The 20,376-nt window shown below is 37.4% G+C and overlaps 6 protein-coding genes across 6 annotated transcripts; 2 read left to right on the top strand and 4 right to left on the bottom strand.

The window, feature by feature from the left end:
* Window positions 1–573: 573 nt before the first annotated feature.
* GCK72_007162 (uncharacterized protein) lies at window positions 574–2,250 on the top strand (the record flags this gene model as incomplete). Its single annotated transcript, XM_053726008.1, has 4 exons — window positions 574–737; window positions 1,205–1,591; window positions 1,899–2,121; window positions 2,164–2,250. 4 exons carry the CDS (start codon window positions 574–576, stop codon window positions 2,248–2,250), a joined length of 861 nt encoding a protein of 286 aa, XP_053590202.1.
* Window positions 2,251–3,285: 1,035 nt separating this feature from the next.
* GCK72_007163 (uncharacterized protein) lies at window positions 3,286–4,292 on the bottom strand (the record flags this gene model as incomplete). The annotated part of the gene is made up of 4 exons (XM_003099871.2): window positions 3,286–3,360; window positions 3,408–3,540; window positions 3,585–4,052; window positions 4,102–4,292. 4 exons carry the CDS (start codon window positions 4,290–4,292, stop codon window positions 3,286–3,288), a joined length of 867 nt encoding a protein of 288 aa, XP_003099919.2.
* A 2,831-nt stretch (window positions 4,293–7,123) lies between these two features.
* Window positions 7,124–9,289, bottom strand: GCK72_007164 (uncharacterized protein; the record flags this gene model as incomplete). Its single annotated transcript, XM_053726009.1, has 15 exons — window positions 7,124–7,164; window positions 7,209–7,359; window positions 7,560–7,644; window positions 7,690–7,765; window positions 7,809–7,868; window positions 7,915–7,977; window positions 8,034–8,190; window positions 8,233–8,317; window positions 8,407–8,539; window positions 8,586–8,648; window positions 8,707–8,753; window positions 8,801–8,910; window positions 8,953–9,028; window positions 9,073–9,145; window positions 9,196–9,289. 15 exons carry the CDS (start codon window positions 9,287–9,289, stop codon window positions 7,124–7,126), a joined length of 1,314 nt encoding a protein of 437 aa, XP_053590203.1.
* Window positions 9,290–10,327: 1,038 nt separating this feature from the next.
* Window positions 10,328–11,245, bottom strand: GCK72_007165 (uncharacterized protein; the record flags this gene model as incomplete). The annotated part of the gene is made up of 5 exons (XM_053726010.1): window positions 10,328–10,400; window positions 10,448–10,645; window positions 10,696–10,768; window positions 10,971–11,054; window positions 11,161–11,245. 5 exons carry the CDS (start codon window positions 11,243–11,245, stop codon window positions 10,328–10,330), a joined length of 513 nt encoding a protein of 170 aa, XP_053590204.1.
* Window positions 11,246–13,759: 2,514 nt separating this feature from the next.
* Window positions 13,760–15,149, top strand: GCK72_007166 (uncharacterized protein; the record flags this gene model as incomplete). The annotated part of the gene is made up of 3 exons (XM_053726011.1): window positions 13,760–13,850; window positions 14,385–14,516; window positions 14,560–15,149. The coding sequence occupies 3 exons, from the start codon at window positions 13,760–13,762 to the stop codon at window positions 15,147–15,149; spliced, it is 813 nt and encodes a 270-aa protein (XP_053590205.1).
* A 1,441-nt stretch (window positions 15,150–16,590) lies between these two features.
* Window positions 16,591–17,331, bottom strand: GCK72_007167 (uncharacterized protein; the record flags this gene model as incomplete). Its single annotated transcript, XM_053726012.1, has 4 exons — window positions 16,591–16,695; window positions 16,740–16,827; window positions 16,925–17,003; window positions 17,094–17,331. 4 exons carry the CDS (start codon window positions 17,329–17,331, stop codon window positions 16,591–16,593), a joined length of 510 nt encoding a protein of 169 aa, XP_053590206.1.
* Between the last annotated feature and the right edge of the window lie 3,045 nt (window positions 17,332–20,376).

Consider the following 20,376-nt stretch of genomic DNA (forward strand, 5'->3'; position numbering starts at 1 on the left):
TTTGAAATTTTCTACATTTTGCTCTGAGATATGATGCATCTACAGTAACCTAGTTTTAAAATTCAATATTTTAGCTAATTTCTGATTTAGTATATAGGCCAATTTGATCCAAAATAGAATTTTGTCAAATATTCGTACTCACAAAAAAACATTCTACCGTACCCTACCTCCTCGTCACAATTAGATTACAAACACAATCACAAATAGTAATTTGAAAATATATCAGAGATCTCTTATCACTTTCTGGCCTCATATTTCACATTTTCATGGCCGACCGTTTATTTTTTTGCAGAAGAAATCACTTATTTGTGTGAGATAGCGATCTCTTAATTATCAGAAAGTGATGAAACGGAAGATGAGATGGGACAGAGATCACTGATTTAGGAAATGAGAAGGCACAAGAGACATCTGGACGAACAGACAAAGTGACGGGCACTACGACTGATCAATAACTAAGCGCTGATCCGGATGATATTAGTGCATGTCATACACTCCAAAAAACAGCTCAAATACGCACGAGCCGAGGTTTTTCCATATAAAACTACTACTATTTCTTGTTTTCCGTCAATCATCATGCAAGTCAAGAATCAAATTTTCTGCCAAGAATGCACAAAAGTGTTCCATGACAATTACGATATTCTGAATGTACTTGGTAACGGATCATTCGGAGTTGTATTCCACTCGCAAAGGAAGCGAGACGAGCAACAGTTTGCGGTGAAGAGGGTCGATTTGGATGCGTGAGTTTCTTAAAGAATTTGTAGAGCTAACTACAGTACCGTGCAGTCAGATATACAATCTGACAGTTGAAAATGACCAAAGGTGTTACGGCATCACTTCTTGTCCCACAATGTAAATTATGTATAAACCATACAGAACAAAGGTAGATCTTCATTTTTGTAGTTGACAACTTTTTGTTAGCTCCGTCTTCTTTTGAGATATGCGCCTTTAAAGATGGTAACTCCATGAAGCAAGAAGATGCGCTCTTTTTTCCTTTCAAAGGCGCATATCTCAAAAATGGGCGGAGCTAACAAAAAGTTGTTAACTACAAAAATGAAGCTCTACCTTAGTTCTGTGTGGTTTATACATAATTTACTTTGTGGGACAATCAGTGATACCGTAACACACTTCGACATTGTCAACGGAAAAAAGCCAAAATGTATGCACGGACTGTAAGTAGGTTCAAAATTTGCCTGTTTTTTTTCAGTGCTACCCTCCCGCTAGCCGCCCGTGAAGTCAACAACATCTCCTCAATCGGCCGCCATCCTGGATATATAATTTTCGAGGAAGTGTTCTGGAATGAGCATCACACTGAACCAGCTGGTCACCTATACATTGTCATGGAACTCTGTGAACAGATCACTCTGAGAGAATGGCTGAAAGAGAGTAACACTGCACAGAGCCGCCCATGGAACTTGATTAAAGACTGGATAAAACAGTTAGCTTGTGCTTTGGACCATCTTCATCAGAAAGGGTTCATCCATAGAGATCTGAAACCTGCCAACGTGTTCTTTGCAATTGGTATGGACTTGAAAAAGTTGAAGATTGGAGATTTTGGGTTGGCAGTGAGAGCAATGCAGAACGGAGGTTTGAAGTAAGTTTGCTATTCTTGTTATAGGACGTAACTTATATAATTGGAAATCTGAGAAAACGCTGATTTCAAATATATATTCAGTTTTTGTCCTCGAGGTCTGGTATTCGAGAAAAACGAGGTCAAAGTTTGGACCACTGACAAGTCACCTTAACGACCTGTGCAAACTTTGACCTTGTTTTTCTCGAATTCCAGGCCTCGATGGCAAAAACTGAATATATACTTGGAATCAGCGTTTTCTCAGCTTTCCAATTATATAGATCACGGGGCCTTCCCTAGTCAGATACCCCCACACATTCACTAATTTGAGAAACGAGGAAACCGAGCAAAACCACACCGCCGGAGCCGGCACACCTTACTACATGGCTCCAGAGCAAACGAGCAAAGTCTATGACGAGAAAGTGGATATTTTCGCGTTGGGACTAATCTCGGCTGAGCTGATAATTCTGGATTCGCCGACGCAAGGGTTCTGCACAAATGACATAATAAGAAGTGGTCAATGGCCGCGGGAGTGGATGGATTATCCAGATGCGGTGGGTTCATGGTTGTGTTTGTTCATATTGGTGTATTTACAGCTCCAATTTCTCTCCGAACTCACATCGCTAAACCCTGTGGAACGCCCAACTGCCGCTCAAATCCTGATTCATCCATTTATCCAGTAGCTATTCTTGTATTCTTTCATCATCTGTCATTGCATTTATTTTCTTTAATTCGTCATTCTTCAACCCAAATTAAGTTTGATTGATAGAACGATCAGTCTTCCAAACATCAAACCAAAAAACCCCACAATAAATCGTTTGCAAGATCAAATCATCACGTGGGGAGGGAACATGTCATTGACAAGAATTCAGATGACGTTGAGATGATATGATTCAGAGAATTTATCGGAGATCTATGGGTGACACAGAGAAGTTTCATAGTGAGATAGAGGTGATCATTGAAATAAGGACAGTATCAGGCCGTGAGATACACAATTTGGCCTTTTTGGTCCAATATATTTTTCATACAAAATCCAGATTCAAAATTAAAAAGTTATAGATTTTCGAAAATTTTCGAAAATCGAAAATCACTAAAATTATAGTAACTCTCTCACTTTTCATCCAAAATTTATACAACTTCTATTTTCAAAATCCTGTTTTCACAGCGGTTCAGAAAAGTACCCACAAGCCCTGGTTCTGACCACTTTTAGGTCCCACCACGAAAACTACAGTATCCCTCGTAAATCGTGTCAAAACCCAATTTCAGAATATAGGCTTGTGGGTACTTTTTTGAAAGCTCTCGATCTCCTGAATTCGAATTTTTTACTTTTCAGCAGCCCAGCCGCGAGTGCCGCGCTGAAATTCACGGATTTAGGTTTCACAATATTCAGCATTAGAATGGGGCGATTTGAGGGAGAAATTACTTTGTCGACATGTAACTCTCTAGGGATTGTCCCTGCAAAAAAGTTGTCAACTACAAAAAGGAAGCTCTACTTTTGTTCTGTGTGGTTTATAAATAATTCACTTTAAACAATTGTTTTTGATGCCGAAACACCCTTTTAAAGTTGATCATTTTCAACTGAAAATACCAAACTGTATATCATTTTGCACGGTACGTGTAATGATCCATAAACTAAAACATTTATTTTTGAAAAAAAATGTGAGCAATTCAAGCTAATGAAAAAATACCAAATAAGCAACAGAAAATCACACAGAAATTTAGAAGGAGTGATTGTCGAGAACTTGCTTTTGAACGGTGACGTTTGCCAAAATGGCGTCGTGGTTTCCGATCATCTGGAAAAAGGAAGTTAGGTTCTACCCATTCTACAATTAAAACTCACGTCGTTCTTCTCAGCATCAGCTCCAAGAATTTGCGAGTTGAGAGTGCCACAGTTGTTAGTCCACTTGACCTTATCGTCAGATGGTCCGTAGATAGAGAAGATGTTGGCACCTTCGTAGCGTTGCGAAGTGGTGCTAAATAGCAGAAGATACAATTTGGTAGATTCTCAAAAACTTACCTAGTAGGGTTGATGTTCTGTAAGAAAGTGGAAGTGCAGTAGAGTCCGTTGTTGGTGTTGCAAGCATTGAACAATGGAAGAACGCAGGTTCCAGATCCACGATTTGCTCCAGCCACCGAGACATAGGTCTCCACAATACTAGTCAATGGTAGTCCAACGTTAATTGAAGTGTTGTCCACACAAGTTCCTCCGAGAATTGCTTTTCTGGCGATAGGGGATCCGAGGGAATACCCGACAACGTCAACTTTCTGCTGAGTGAACGCATTTACAGCGATGATCATATTTCTGATTTGTTGAACGAAGGCACATTCCATTTTGACATTGATCACGTTGACAGCTGGTCCCGCACCGTAAGTGGTTGCATAGACTGTCTCCTCGGACCATCCGTTGGCCTTGAAGAAGTTTCTTTGGGGATTGAATGTTCCTGCAGTGTTGGTGATACCATGGACAAGGACTAGTGGACGTTTGCTGAAAACTTCTTTGTCAATCTGCGCATCCAGATGTTGCCAAGACTTACTTAGTAGCACTCAAACCGTCATGAGAACCTCCTCCGTAACTGCCATCAGCTCCCAAATCAGTTCTTGCCAAAGCAGTCAGCACGGTTTGTCCATAAGTTGCATTGATGAAATCGCGGAAGCTTGTGGAGAAATCCGCCGATACAGTGCTTGCCAACACGACAAGAAGCACAAATTTTAGAAGAGAAGCCATTGGGAGTTGGTGGAGTAGAGACTGGAGAAGTCTCTGACAAATTTTCCGCTCATTTCGACTGTTCTTTTATAGTCAGGTAGACAGATGAGACCAAAGTTTGATAAGGTTCTAGACAAGAGTGAAACAATTTGAAATTTGAATTTAAAATCAACAGATTTTCATAAATTTAAGTTCGGAAAGAGCGAAAACAGAATGGAAATGACATGAAACAAGGTAGGAGTGTGTAGTTTTGTTTTAGTGAGTGGAGAGAGAGATTTTGAGTCTGGCACGTAAAATATCGCGTTCCATTTTATAGATATTCATACAAAAATGAGATACAGACAACTTGAAACTTGTGCTCAGATATAGGAGTAGAGTATTTACATAGGTGTCCATACAATATAGGTATCGGACGATTGAACTGATTTTTGGTTTGAGTTATTCCATATGATTTCACATCTTGTCAAAATTAACATTTAGAGAATTTTACATTTTTTGAACTTGTCTTGCCAAATGACAATTTGTCACTAGTCAGATTTCTAATTGTCAAATTGTCAAATTTCTGTCAAATGTCAAATTGTCAAATTGGTCTGGTCAAATGTGACACTTGTCAATTTTCGGACGTGTCAAAATGTCAAATTCTTGTCAAATTCCGGTCGTCAAATTTTCTGATCAACTATTGTCAAGGAAAAGTACCAATTTTTGAGGAAATTTTATGAATAAAAAAAGTTTAACGTTAAAAAATCCAATTTCTTGATGCATAACTAGTTTTTGTTTGAATTCTGAATTATAGTCAGAAATTCGACATTATCGGATTTCAAAAAAATCTTCTAATTTGGAGAAAAATTCCTATTTACAGTACCGCTCAAAAGTATATTAACTTTTTGTTTTTTGATCATAACTTATCTCAAATAGGTCCGATTGAGCTGAAACTTTGGGAAAACATTTATTGTAGAGTTTTTAATATATTTACACAAAATTTGGGTAAAAAATCATGTTCCAAAAGTTTTTTGCACAATTTTCGAAAATCTCAAAAATGCGAAAAAATGGCATATTTTTGTTTAAATGATCAGTGTATCGAAAACAGGCTGTAGAAACAGTGTTTATGATAGTTTTCCGTAAGACATAGTCTAGTTCTTCAATTTTTGAGTACTGGTCCGCAATCCTAGGCATGCTTTCCATGTATCCCATTCCGGCAAAGTATGGTGATTGAGACATTTGGAGTTTTGAAGTTCGAACTACTGTAAAATAGTTTATTTTCATAGAAAACAGTAGCGGTTTACCCGAAACTGTTCAAAAAACGATAAAGAACAATTTAGAAATAACCCGATTCTGATACAAGCTTTCAATCAGTTTTTGGAGACGTTCAAACGTCAACTAGAGGTTCTCCGGAATGGCAATCTGACACGTTCCGGATCGAAATTTCATAATTATCTGGAACCCTTCTCATCAAAACTTCCGACAATTATTATTTCAGTATCTGTCAATATTTTGAACCGTATTCTGAAGCACAAATTTGTTTGAAAGTATGTGCACACTAAAAAGTAACTACGCTGTATCCACGTTCTAACTGCAGTTTTTGTCTACAGTATGAAAATATAATAAAACGTGATTCAATAGGTTTTTAATTGTTAAAAATCTATTGAAGTCTTTTTCTGATGTAGAAAACTAAAAAATAATCAGCTAGACACTATTTCTTGAGAAAAAAAAATAATTAAAAAATTTTGAGTTTTTTGAAATGCCATTTACTAATTTGCAGAGAATGGCAGAGCTCTCAATTACAAATTTGTGCTTCAGAATACGGTTCAAAATATTGACAGATACTGAAATAATAATTGTCGGAAGTTTTGATGAGAAGGGTTCCAGATAATTATGAAATTTCGATCCGGAACGTGTCAGATTGCCATTCCGGAGAACCTCTAGTTGACGTTTGAACGTCTCCAAAAACTGATTGAAAGCTTGTATCAGAATCGGGTTATTTCTAAATTGTTCTTTATCGTTTTTTGAACAGTTTCGGGTAAACCGCTACTGTTTTCTATGAAAATAAACTATTTTACAGTAGTTCGAACTTCAAAACTCCAAATGTCTCAATCACCATACTTTGCCGGAATGGGATACATGGAAAGCATGCCTAGGATTGCGGACCAGTACTCAAAAATTGAAGAACTAGACTATTTCTTACGGAAAACTATCATAAACACTGTTTCTACAGCCTGTTTTCGATACACTGATCATTTAAACAAAAATATGCCATTTTTTCGCATTTTTGAGATTTTCGAAAATTGTGCAAAAAACTTTTGGAACATGATTTTTTACCCAAATTTTGTGTAAATATATTAAAAACTCTACAATAAATGTTTTCCCAAAGTTTCAGCTCAATCGGACCTATTTGAGATAAGTTATGATCAAAAAACAAAAAGTTAATATACTTTTGAGCGGTACTGTAGGACCGACCCGGTCCGACACAAGTTTGCCCATCCCAAAATTCTATAATTCTTGGTGACTGAAAAATTATTTTTTGCCGAAAAATCCTTCAGTGTACATATGTATATCTTTTCACACCCAAATCTGTATTCCTGCGTAGATATATTTTTTCCTTTACAATTATGCTCAACTTCATTTCCTCATGTACACACTATCTCATTCATATATTCCAATCATTCTCTCTAGTTTCCGACCCTATAATCTTCTTTTGTCTATTGCGAAGTTTAAAAAGTCTAGAATTATGCAAATGAGTTGCGTCTCCCAGACCAATCTGTTTCCGTAAATAACAAAGATCATTTTGACACAAATAATCTGATTTATTCCAGTCAGAATACAGAGATGAATCAAGAAAAATAAAGAAGTAACGATTAATTCGACGTAGTGATGCCCTTTGACTCAGAGTAGGTAGCTGAAATAAAAGCATCAACTAAGTTTTCTATAAATCAGACTCACTTTTCTCCGAAGTGACGTCATCTCTACAATTCTTGAACTTGCAGAACATGTTGCTCACAGCTCCGACCCCTTCATTCCCGAATCCATTTCCACCACAAGAAACTACCAACTGGGCACATATTTGGCTTTGAGACACTACTTCGAACCCGCTCTAAATATTTGAGATTTTGATTCCTAGACGTTAACTTTATGAATTCGCTCAGCAGAGTTCTTACAACTGCGCTTCACTGAAACCCCCCCCCCCTGAAAAATGCCTCTTTTTCTCTGAGTCTCTCAATTTCGCCCACTATTTTCTTCGGTTTCACTAGAGCGCTGTTGTAAGAAGCGTGCCGTGCTAAATAGATCACATACATATAACACAATATTGTCGCAAACTTGTCCTATCTCAGGCCTGCAATCCACCAAATAGGTGCCACATCCCTCATTGGACATCTGTCTGAAATTTTATTTAATCTTGATGACTGAAGGCAGTTCCACTAACTTAAGAACTGGTCTTGTTAACTTCACATTGTCATTAAGCAGTATGTTCTCGAAGTCGGTACAGTGTCCATTGCAACCTGAAAATGTTTTAATGCTCTTTAATTCTTTTGGGAGACTCACGATCTGAAGTTGTTGAGGCAAGTGACACTGTGTAGTCAGTTGACTCGACAGATACAGTAGCTGAAATCTTACATTATTTTGTTACACTTTTGAAGCTGTGCCTCACATTCGGTGCCATTCACTGTCGTGGTGAAACTGTATTCGGATACGGTAGAAAGGGACGGAGTAGCTGAAAAATTTCACATTTGAACAAGTGTTTCAAAAAACTCAGAGTAGGTAGCTCACTTTCCTCTGATGTACTTGTGACGTTATCTCTACAATTCTTGAACTTGCAGAACATGTTGCTCACAACTCCGACTCCTTCGTTCCCAAACCCATTTCCAGCACAAGAAACTGGCAACTGGGCACACACTGGGCTCTGGGACACTACTTCGAGTCCGTTCTAAACTTTTGAGATTTTGATTTTGAACTCTCGCTCACATACATATAACAAAATATTGTCACAAATCTGTCCTTTCTCCGGTCTGCAATCCACAAAATAGGTGCCACAACCCTCGTTGGAAATTTGTCTGAAATTTTATTTAATCTTGATGACCGGAGGCAGTTCCACTAACCTGAGAACCGGTCTTGTTAATTTTACATTGTCATTTAGCAATACTTTTTCGAAATCGGTACAGTGTCCATTGCATCCTGAAAATGTTGAAATGCACTCATCTTAATGGGAGACTCACGATCTGATGTAGTTGAAGCTAGTGACACTGTGTAATCAGTTGACTCAGAGTACGCAGTAGCTAAAACCCAACATTATTTTGTCACACCGCTGAAACTGTGTCTCACATTCGATACTATTCACTGTCGTGGTGAGAGTATATTCGGATACGGTAGAAGGGGACGTAGTAGCTGAAAAACTTTATATTTGAAGGTCTGTTTCAAGAAAAACTGTACGATCTCAACTTACTCGGAATATAGCAATCCTCTGAATAGCAAGAAAACTCAGTTTGGACTCTGAAATTTCATAAACTACATTTATTAAATTTGCCGAGAACACTAACTCTTCATTCCACATATACTTCCCTTCCGGACTACATGTCAATTCCAAATGAGGCCAAACAGTTCCGTCATCATTTGTGACTCGTTTGAATGACCCATCTGGGAGATAACTCTAAAATTTTTTCTGAAATTCATAGATAATAAGCTTAATTACGTCTAGAACCGCATCAGAACATTCTGGAATATCACATGCCACCACTGTCACTACACATCCATTTTCGTGGAAGTTTCTGCAACGATTTTGGGTTAGAATTTTGTCTGAAAGGCTACCTACCCCATGATAATTGGGGCTGGTGTGTTATTCCTGCTAACAAGTTTCAGAGATAAGGGATCACATGACTTGCAGTCTGAAAATGTAAGTTTAGAAATTTGAATATTTAAATGCGTTCGAAATCACTTTCAGAAGCAGGAGTTGTGGATTCAGCTGCCTCAATGCTCACAAAGAATTGAGAATTGACTAGAAATATAAAGAGAAGTCCAGGGAAATTCATGTTACAGTACATAACACTGATGTATGAGTTCTCTGCTAGAGAATATCATATGAATTATTCAAAAAATTATGAATAGAAAGGAGAGTTAATTAGTATGCATGTAATTAGTTATCTGTAATTGTGATGTGTTGGATGAGGTTGAACAGTTGAACTCTATGTATCATGATTTGAAGAAACGAAAGATAATCGTTCTATCGTAGTGAAGTGATTTCAGAAAAATTTACTACACGGAAGAATTTCTAATTTTTCCCGATTTTGCTTGAAAATGCTAATTTTTTCCTCTTTTTTTAAAACTAAATACTTTTTTATCACTGTTTCTAGCGTATTTTCAAGCGCTTTTTCAACCAAATTCCCTTTCTTGTTTACGAGGAGTACACGGCCGCTTTTTCGAAAATTCTCCAATTTCGTTCAAAACTAGTCATTATCTCCCGGTTTTACGTCATGTATCAGTTTGACAACTTTATTTATTGCAAAATCTATCTAAAAATCAGAAAAAGTAGTTATTTTCACCAAAAAAAGCGTTCTTCTTGACTCCATTAATTTTGACGATACTCTTCTTGTCCACAAGGAATACACGACGGAATTCCAGAAATTTCGTTCAAAACCATAATTTTCGGCTGGTAAAACGGATTTTCCATACTGCCTTGAAACTGAATATGCGAATCTGTCTGGAAGTCAGGAGCACTGATTTTGATGGAACAAGCTGTAATGTGTTGAAAAATTTTATTTTTCATTTTTTTTAGGAATTCGAAATTTTTTGTGCGAGGTTTAACCGAAAAAAGCGAAAAAAAATGGAATAAAAATGAGCTTTGATCGAAAAATTTAACTCCCTATTGTTCGTCCATGTTATAAGCACGCGATTTGGCTGAGCGGCGACTTAGCCTGCCAAGTAGTGTGCAAACGCGCTTCACGGTTTGGCGGGAGAATAATTCGAGGACATATGGGCAAAAAATGACCCTATGGCAAATTACCAAGATAATTTCAGGTACACATAACATTCAAAAAGAATAAACAGATTTATTAAGCAACACACTTAAATTACTCAACAATCGAAGTTGCCGTTTCCATCTTCTTACAACCAGAATGCGTGCAGAATAGTTCCTTGATACTTCTGAAAACCTCTCCATTGTTGAAATCACATTAGAAAATAGTACTCACCTCCCACCAGCTCCAAATTTCCCATTTCTCAGACACTGAATCTCTCCCTCCACCAAAGTCCCATTAGTTTCAGCCAGGGTATACAACTGGTCATCGCTAGCTATGTATTGGATAGCAAACGAGTCACAAGAATCCACGGTATAGAGATTACAAGACACGGCGTGCGCTTTGCAGGAGCAGTCTTCTGTGGCGATGTCGCTGAAATTCTTGAGAAAGGTCAAATGGGGATATTGGTTGTAGTGACTTACTAGTACCAAGGCTTCACTTTGCCAGTAGAGTTAGCGTAGTTGAAGACGTCAGAAATTTGGCAGGTGAAGCATACTAAAAATTTGAGTTATCAGATCTGGTCAGGAACTCATAACTAACTAGGAAAGGCCTCCGAGTGATAGTAGAGTTATAGGATATGACCTATATCATTGGAAATCTGAGAAAACTCCGGTTTCAAAAATGTATTCAGTTTTTGGCTTCGAGATCTGGTATTCAAGAAAAACAAGGTCAAACAGACCGCATTACTACCACTCACAGCACATGTCGGTGAGGTTATGACTTGTCAACGGTCCAAGCTTTGACCTTGTTTTTCTCGAATACCATTCCTCCATGGCAAAAACTGAATTTATATATTTGAAATCAGCGTTTTCTCACCTTTCCAATGATTTATGTCACGTCATATAACTCCACGGTCACTCGAGGCCTTCCCTGGTAAGGAAACTCACAATCCTCGCCCATCGTCGTCGTCGCCATAGTTGTCGTGGGCTCCTCCTCTGTAGTCGTAGTCTCCATCCGACAATTCGTGTACATACAAAATATTTCATCGATTAGACTAGCCCCATCCGTTGCCAAATATTCTCCGAATTTTAGTTAACGATTCCTCACCTCAAACTGATGTCATATTTCAGAAACCACATTTTCAAAATCTGTTTACTTCAACGCTATGCACACAATATCATGTTATCAGTTACCATTTTATTATAATTCTGAAACTTCCGCCGCAAGGTGTCATCCTCTATATAAACTCCCTGATAAGAATCTGACTTCATCTTCTGCTCTCCCACACAATGCAACTTTTTATAGTTGCAATCTTCTCTTTCTGCATTGCATTTGTTGCATGCTCCACCCCAGTATGCATGCATGGGTTCACTCTGGCCAACAACAAGTGCTTAAAACTATACACCAATGAAACCACTTACGACGCACTCTCTGACTCGTTCGAGCATCGATCAACAGACCATGTTCACCCGAAAAAAGTCGACCATCTCCGATTTGCCAATCCTTTTGATCAAAGATAGTATCAAGTGTTCTCAGCAAATTGGGGTACTTTTTGGCCAGGTCCGTCACCTGGGTACCTAGAAAAATCAAAAAATCGATATTTTTCGAAAATTTTTCCTGAAGGAGTTAGGAATGAAATCTCAACGGGAAATTAATGTAGACACTATTTTAAGCATTTTTTGTGTTCAGAACAAAATTCCAGCTCAACACCTTCATAGTGAAAATTTTGAAAATTTATGAAATTTTCGGGTTTTTTTCATGAAATCGTTTTTATCTCGGCAGGGACACGAGAAGACGGGCTTTTTTATTTTAAATTCGGAATCTACATAAAATTTGGTATTGGAAACATGCTGTCCCTACTCGTATCTCTAGACCTAAAAAAAGATTTTTTGGGAAGAATGAGAAAAACTGCGATTTTAATTTTCGAGGTCCTCCGGTAAATTATTTTTGATGTTCCAAAACAAAGGTTTTTTGAATTTTTTTATTCAGTCATGTCATTTTATTTTATTCCGAACGCGATTTTCGATCATACCACAAAAAATTTTTCGAAAAAATTGAATTTTTTGAATTTTTGAAATTTTTTCCTGAAATGAATCATTTGAACTGAAATATGAAGGATAACATTATAAAATTAGAAGGATATGATTGAAACATAATTTAGGTTTATGAAAAAACTAATTTCCATCATCGGGTCATCTGCAACGTACGATTTCATGATGAAATTTAGAGAAATGTTCAACTACGGTAGTTGATGCATAGGAACTTTGTACTTGCAACGTTATTTGGCAAAAGACTGTGTTGAAAATGACAGAAAACATAAGAAAACTGCAAAAATTGATTAATATAGCAAGACTTTCGAAAAAAAAATTGAAAAAAAGAGACTCATACATGTTCAATGGTCTGACCTTTTTTGGAAGTCAGAAAAGGTTTTTTTCAATTTTTTTTTCGAAAGTCTTGCTATATTAATCAATTTTTGCAGTTTTCTTATGTGTGCTGTCATTTTCAACACAGTCCTTTGCCAAATAACGTTGCAAGTACAAAGTTCCTATGCATCAACTACCGTAGTTGAACATTTCTCTAAATTTCATCATGAAATCGTACGTTGCAGATGACCCGATGATGGAAATTATTTTTTTCATAAACCTAAATTATGTTTCAATCATATCCTTCTAATTTTATAATGTTATCCTTCATATTTCAGTTCAAATGATTCATTTCAGGAAAAAATTTCAAAAATTCAAAAAATTCAATTTTTTCGAAAAATTTTTTGTGGTATGATCGAAAATCGCGTTCGGAATAAAATAAAATGACATGACTGAATAAAAAAATTCAAAAAACCTTTGTTTTGGAACATCAAAAATAATTTACCGGAGGACCTCGAAAATTAAAATCCAAGTTTTTCTCATACTTTCCAAAAAATCTTTTTTTAGGTCTAGAGATACGAGTAGGGACAGCATGTTTCCAATACCAAATTTTATGTAGATTCCGAATTTATAATAAAAAAGCCCGTCTTCTCGTGTCCCTGCCGAGATAAAAACGATTTCATGAAAAAAACCCGAAAATTTCATAAATTTTCAAAATTTTCACTATGAAGGTGTTGAGCTGGAATTTTGTTCTGAACACAAAAAATGCTTAAAATAGTGTCTACATTAATTTCCCGTTGAGATTTCATTCCTAACTCCTTCAGGAAAAATTTTCGAAAAATATCGATTTTTTGATTTTTCTAGGTACCCAGGTGACGGACCTGGCCAAAAAGTACCCCAATTTGCTGAGAACACTTGATACTATCTTTGATCAAAAGGATTGGCAAATCGGAGATGGTCGACTTTTTTCGGGTGAACATGGTCTGTTGATCGATGCTCGAACGAGTCAGAGAGTGCGTCTTACAAACTAGCAGAACAATCTTGTAAAACTTTCGGAGCTACATTGGTCACTCCCAAGAATTTGAATGTGAGTTATCACAAGTTTCAGAATAGTTTCCAAAAAAGTTTCCAGGATAACCGTGCCATAACAACTTTCATCGGATCGTCCGCATCTTTAGTATGGATGGGTTTATACTGTCTCGACAGTAATCCTTCGAAATATTTGTGGGATGATGCCTCGGGCTCTGCAGATAGTTATAATAGTTTTGCAAGTGGTGAGTTCCAAATTTTTCGGATAGATAACAATTTGTCGTTTATGACAATGAAGAAGCAGTGAAATAACAAATTTCATAAGTGAGACATCGAAAAATAAGAAGTTTTTGTTTTTTTCTGGTTATGCTATGCCTAGATTTTCGCTTACTTGCAAACCGGACCGAAACAGGGCGTCCCGGGCCGGCCCGTAACTCGTTTGAAACGCAATATTGAGAGCTGGAAAACATACCAAAATGTAGATTTCGGCGAGTTCTATGTGACCGACCATCTTCAAGCCGGAAGGATGTTCGTTAATGCCCCGCGGGCCGAACCAGAATGGTTTCCTGGCCATTTTGGCACTTGATCCCCCCGGGACGCTCCGATCCTTAGTAGGTCTTAGACGTAGATCGTGCTGAAAGTAAATACTTTTCAGGCGTTTTGGTTTCTAAATGTTAACGCTTTTTCCTTGCGAGTTTCCTATCAACGATCAAATACCTCGATTTTGACTTTTTGATTTCTCTCGTAAACTGATAAGGGCATATTAATACGACTTCCAGGTTTCCCTCTCGTCGATATCGGAAAATGTGTTTACTACTCGGCGCAAGGGGCGTTGGCAGGAAAATGGTTGAGCGGGGACTGCGAAAAAGAAACGAGAGCTTATGTTTGTGAACTGCCTCATACTTATGCAGGTGATCCCATCCGCTGATTCATCTCGTTTATGTTTGTTTTAAGATTCTTGTCAGTTCAATTATAACGGTCACTGCTACACCATCCATAATCCAACGACCTTTGTTCAAGCTCAATTTATTTGTGAGCAGGAATGCGGAAATCTGGCTTCGATTACATCTGCAAACGAGAACAGATACCTCCAAACACTAACGAATAATCTGGTTATGGATAGTTATCTGATAGGTGGAATGTGGCCATCTATCAACGTATTCAACTGGATTGATGGATCTGCTACAAACTACAATAATATAGATCGATATGCTTCATATAATGCAAACTGTATGGCAGTCTCCAACTCAGCGTCACTCTCCGTGCCGCCTGGATATTGGTATAGTACTAGTTGTACTACTACTCATACCTTCATCTGCAAACGACCTGCTGGTGTTAAATGTAGTGGAACTCCTCCTCCAGTGACTATCACCCCAGTCCCATCAAACCCATCATTCTGCAACTCTACACTTCTCCTTGCACCTGGAGTCATCACGACCCCCAATTTTCCACAAAATTATGCTAACAACCAGTTCTGTTCATATCAATTGAATACCCTAGGATCCTACAACATTCTTCTCCATTTTACTAGTTTCCCAGACTGAAAATTGTTGTGATTACGTCTCTGTTTATGACGGAGATTCGACGAGCAGTCGAAGAATTGGAACTTACCAAGGAAGCTATTCGCCATTCAGTGTGTCCTCAACTGGAAACACAATGTTTGTCACATTCCAAACGGACTCGAGTAACGTTTACCCAGGATTTTCAGCCAGATATATATCATACACTCAATACTCAGGTTGAAAATTGAACTGATTGAATTGATAAAGATGTTATTTTGAAAAAAATGTTAATGTTCGAACCGAAAAATTAGCTTTGAGCAATGAAGTTGTAAATAGCAATTTCAAAGTCGCAGTGAAAAATCCAAAATGAGTTGAGAGGCAAAAAAGTTACATGAAATTTTTTTTTCCCACAAGTAAACATAATGGTTGTTTCATAACTTCCAGTATTAACTGCTGTTGGGTAATATCGGAATGATAATGGACAATTTAATTTTGGCTGAACTCACACTCACGATTCGAGTGCATCCGGTCCAATAAGAGCAGGAACAAAAAGTCGCATTTGGTTCGTCTCGATTCGCAAATTATTCGCAAAGTTCGCGAGACAAAGCGAGCTGTTCGCATGTCACGCGTTGATCATTTCTACCGATGATTTTCTGAAAATAAAAATTTGTTAATTAAAATCGTGAACTTTTCCAAAATAATGAAATAAACATTTTAGAAAAATAAATAGAAATGAGAGTAGAAAAAGTTCACGTTTTTAATTAACAAATTTTTATTTTCAGAAAATCAACGGTAGAAATGATCAGCGCGTGACATGCGAACAGTTCGCTTTGTCTCGCGAACTTTGCGAGTAATTTGCGAGAAATGAACTTTCCGAACATTTTGCGAATCGAGACGAACCGAACCGAGACGAATCGGGACGAATTGAGACCGCATTCCCGCGGTACTCGCATGAACTCTCCTCGCGGGACAGGGTGTCTTGCGATGCAACACTCTAATCCTGTTTCGACTTGCGAGAGAGTGCATTGACTTGTTACTGGCCAGGCCGGGAAAAATAAATAAAAAATAAAATGAATATTCTTGGTCCGGACCGCTCAGCCCGTTTTGAAAATTTTTTTTGGATAGTTTTTGAAATTTTTTTTCAACTTTTATTACTTTTTGTCGAATAAACCTGTGATTCATTTTATAATGAGAAAACATTTCATTGAGTTAAGAGAGCAGATAAAGTGCCGAAAACTAGTGTACAACCCGATATAGTTATTCTAAAAATGGTTTCGACATAAACCATGAAAAATAACAGTCCATATCGCAACATGTGAACAGAAAGTGGGGGCAATAAATATGTCATCAAATCGCATTGAAAAACATCAGCTTTTCCGAAATGGTGGGAGACTAGAAACAAGTCCGAAAAACGCATTTGATTTCGCTGATGTCTGTACTAAAATTAACGCGTTTATACTTAAAGACAAAAAATACTAAAAACTCACATATCCATCCATTTATATAATCCGTCGTTTGCACAAGCAAGTATAGCGTAAGCCTCACTCCCACCATCTGCGATTGAATGGTCCCCAGTTGGATTGACCACCTGAAATTTCCTGAATTTCTAGAAATCAATATTTTATCACTTACAAACATTTCTGTTGTATCGCATTGCTTGCCGTCTGATCGGATACAACCTACCTCTGTCCGTAAACAGCCATCAACTGGATCTCTTGGTCTAAATAACTAATATATTATAGTTACTATATTAGTTACTAGAGTTATTAGAACCATTTTATTAACTAATATAGTTAAAAAAATTTGTTGTAACTTACGTGGTAGAGTAGTCGGCACCAACGTCGCCAGCCGGATCAAAAGTAACTGGAATATCGTCTATGTTGCATTGATCGCACACTGAAAAACAGTAAACACGGTGCTTGAAAAGGAAACTTATTTGATGTCTCTAGTAGAAGAGACCTCGTTAAAGATGAAATGAATACGTACTGGTTTCTGCTGCAGCTGTAGTACTTTGTGCTGTTACAGGTCCAGCGGTAGCCATAGGTGTGGTATCCATAGGTGTATTATCCATAGGCGTAGTAGCCATAGGTGTATCATCCATAGGCGTAGTAGCCATAGGTGTAGTGGCCATATCATCCGTGGGTACTTCTGTTTCATCTGTAGGAAGATTAGCAGCAGTTGAACTTATAGAAACTTCTTCCGGAGCTATCATTCGGACACACATTTCAACAAAAATAGGTATAGATAGAGAAATTAGAACAATACGGAGAAACATTTTTTTTCACGTATTTCGTCACCTGCAATAGAATGAATAAATATGAGTTTGACTGTCTAGCGAGCATAAGTGAGTATACCTCCATACTTTCATATGTATCTCAGCTGAAACAAGTCCGTTTTGCATAAACTTTTTTTTCAAAGATAGCTGAAGTATCCAGTAAAATTGACATAAGTTTTTTGTTTGAGGTGATCAGCTGATTTTTAAGATTATCAACTTTTCCTGATCTTGATTTCAAAATCCAAAAAAAAACTTTTTATTTTTGAACTGGACCCTATGATTTTTCAAGTCGAAAATGTTGAGTAACGTTCATAAAAACAAAATATTATGTTAGAATGCTTCTGTGAATCTTCATCATCGTGCTACAGCTCCAGAAGTCCAAAGTGGGTTTTCCTATATAAACCATACTGAAAGGCGCGCAAACGTTGAAAACGAATATCAATGCTTACGTTAGAGATCTATGATTATGTTAGATAGTCTAGACTGATAGGAGAAGGAGAATAGGAGATGGATTGTGATTCGGATGAGAAGGAAAAATGAATGAAGATGGAGGGGCTATCGTGTGAAAAGAGGGTAGCTGATAAGGATGATAACGGGCAACTAGCCAAAAGATCAAGATTGTTGTCGATATGATATTCAAAAGCGATCTTTCTTTCAAATTGTTGTCATGGACAAGTTTCGCGATATCGCAAAGTGTCTTTAGATTCCTCCTTCGTAAGACTTTTCTGAGCCCTTTGATCTTTCCATGTTCTGTGCTTGAAAAGTGAAAATGTTTTCCACTGAGTCGTCTCGTCACTATAAAAAGTCAAAGTCATTGAGGCAGAATCTTTATATTTTCAAACTTGTCAATGGCCGGGCCGGACCGAAATTGGAATTTTTCGTCGGCCCGGGTTTTGAAATTCCAAAATTTTTTGAACTCAATTTGGAACGAAATTTTGAAATTTTTTGAATTTTTTTTTAAATGTCGAATTTTTGACTATACTTGGCTAGGAAACCTTCACCGAGACCGTTTTGCTAGAATTCGTTCTACTATACTTTTCTCTGTGCATTTTTTTCTCATTTTACTGAAGCTTAGAAACTCGGAGGCTTTCATATTCTCATCTACAAAAAATGCACTTAAAGTTTTTTTCGAAAGTTTTTAGATTGATCGGCGGCGATGCCGCCTCCCTCCCCAAATATTTTCAATTTCTACGTTTAAAAGTTAAACAACACTTATCCAGTCTATCTTCTCCCGTCTATCTTCAGTATATCTTTTCTCACATTCATTCAGTCTCTTAATTTAATTTTAATTTCAGTCGTTCTCTTTTGTATCTGAACGCGTTTCACCAAACTGAAGGTCAGAAGTCTGAGAATTTCATTTTCATATTAGGTTGATGCATAAGTTTCTTTCTTTTTTTAAGGTGTGACTTTGACCCCCGGTCTCTAAGCGATGAGGTTGTTTTTCAACCCAAACTTTTTTTGCATTTTTATGACCTCTTTAGTGACTAACATATAATGTTTCAAGTTGGTGCCTAGACAGTCCGCTCGTGAAAACGATGGCTTTTTTGATCGCCAACCAAATGCCTGTTTTGGAAAGTTTTTTGATTTTTGTCGCATTGGTATCGAAATGATAAGATCTTCATAAGAAATTGAACGCAATTTATAGAACAAGATTTAATCTTGTTATCTCATTTTAGTTTCAGTCGGAATGTTGAAAACAAAAAAGTTGTGATAAGACGATCGCCAGCAACGAGAAACCATGGTTCAGCTGGGTTCAAACAGATTACAGAAACATTTGAAAGAGTATTTATGTCAAACTATGTGTAAAAGTTAGAGGATAACATGAGTAAATTATGTCTTGAAAAAGTTTTTGAAAAAGCCATCAAATTAAGTGATAAAACTTGGCTGATAAATTTCTTATGATTTTTGCGCTTTCGAGAAATTTTGTGTCCTAGACCTGAGTGGAGTCTAGGTCTCTTCTGAACGCTCACAAATAAGTCTGAATTATTTTATTGTAAGTAATCAATAGCACACACATTGATCTAAAAATGTGCAAAATATCTAGTGGATTGCTTTAGAGGTAGGAGCAGTAGGCCTCATCAAACTCAAAAATTGCCTGATTTTGATGATGTTGACTTCGGGCTTCCTGCGAAAAAGGACAAATGATGTGAATATTATAAACAAAATAAATTTAGAAACATCAATGTCTACTTTACTCAATAACCAACATTTCCGCCAATTTCCCTATCTACAGTTAAAGAAATATCGAAAATACTCGCACACTCCTAAATTGCTGATCCTAACCTTTCATCAAGGACCCGCACTGAACTATCGTTGCTTAGTTGGAATGCCTTTATTTGCTTTTTTTAAATAACTTTTTTTGTTTGTATTAATTCTGAATAGCTCACCCATTCTTGTCAACATTTTCTAGGAAAAAAATGGAGACAAAAAATGGTACCAAAAAAGGGTTCCTCAAGTGTTTTGACGTGCCTCCGGCTGAGATTAGGCGGATGGTGGACGTCAAGTCACAGGTATAATCACAATGAGTTATCTTCTTCCTACTAATGGAATAGTTCTGTGTGTGTGTCCGTCCGACGTTTCTTCCTAAATAACTTTTTTCGCTTCGAACCGTTTCAAAAGATGTTTTGGGGTAAACACATGAACCTCCGAGCGCTTCAATTTTTTGTACCCCGGGCACCAGATTACTGTAGGATTACTGAAGCTACCGTAACCCAAAAAATGAAAAAGGGTTCCAAACAAAACGAGGGGAGACCAGACTGGGGTGGTAACAACCTTGACCCCTCAGCACGACACCCAAAAAAAGTTGGGCCGGTTACTGTAGGATTACGGTAGTTACAGAGTTTTGAACAATAACAGTCGAATCTGAATACCTTGGAAGGTTCAGATCCCCACTGCTCTAATACGTTGATAAATTTGTTAACTCTATAGTCCCGTACTTTCTATCGGGACACTTTGCAGATTTTCCACTGCCATACCCCTGAAGGGGTACTGTAG

Source organism: Caenorhabditis remanei, chromosome II (genome assembly GCF_010183535.1).
Source record: "Caenorhabditis remanei strain PX506 chromosome II, whole genome shotgun sequence".
NCBI lineage: Eukaryota > Metazoa > Nematoda > Chromadorea > Rhabditida > Rhabditidae > Caenorhabditis > Caenorhabditis remanei.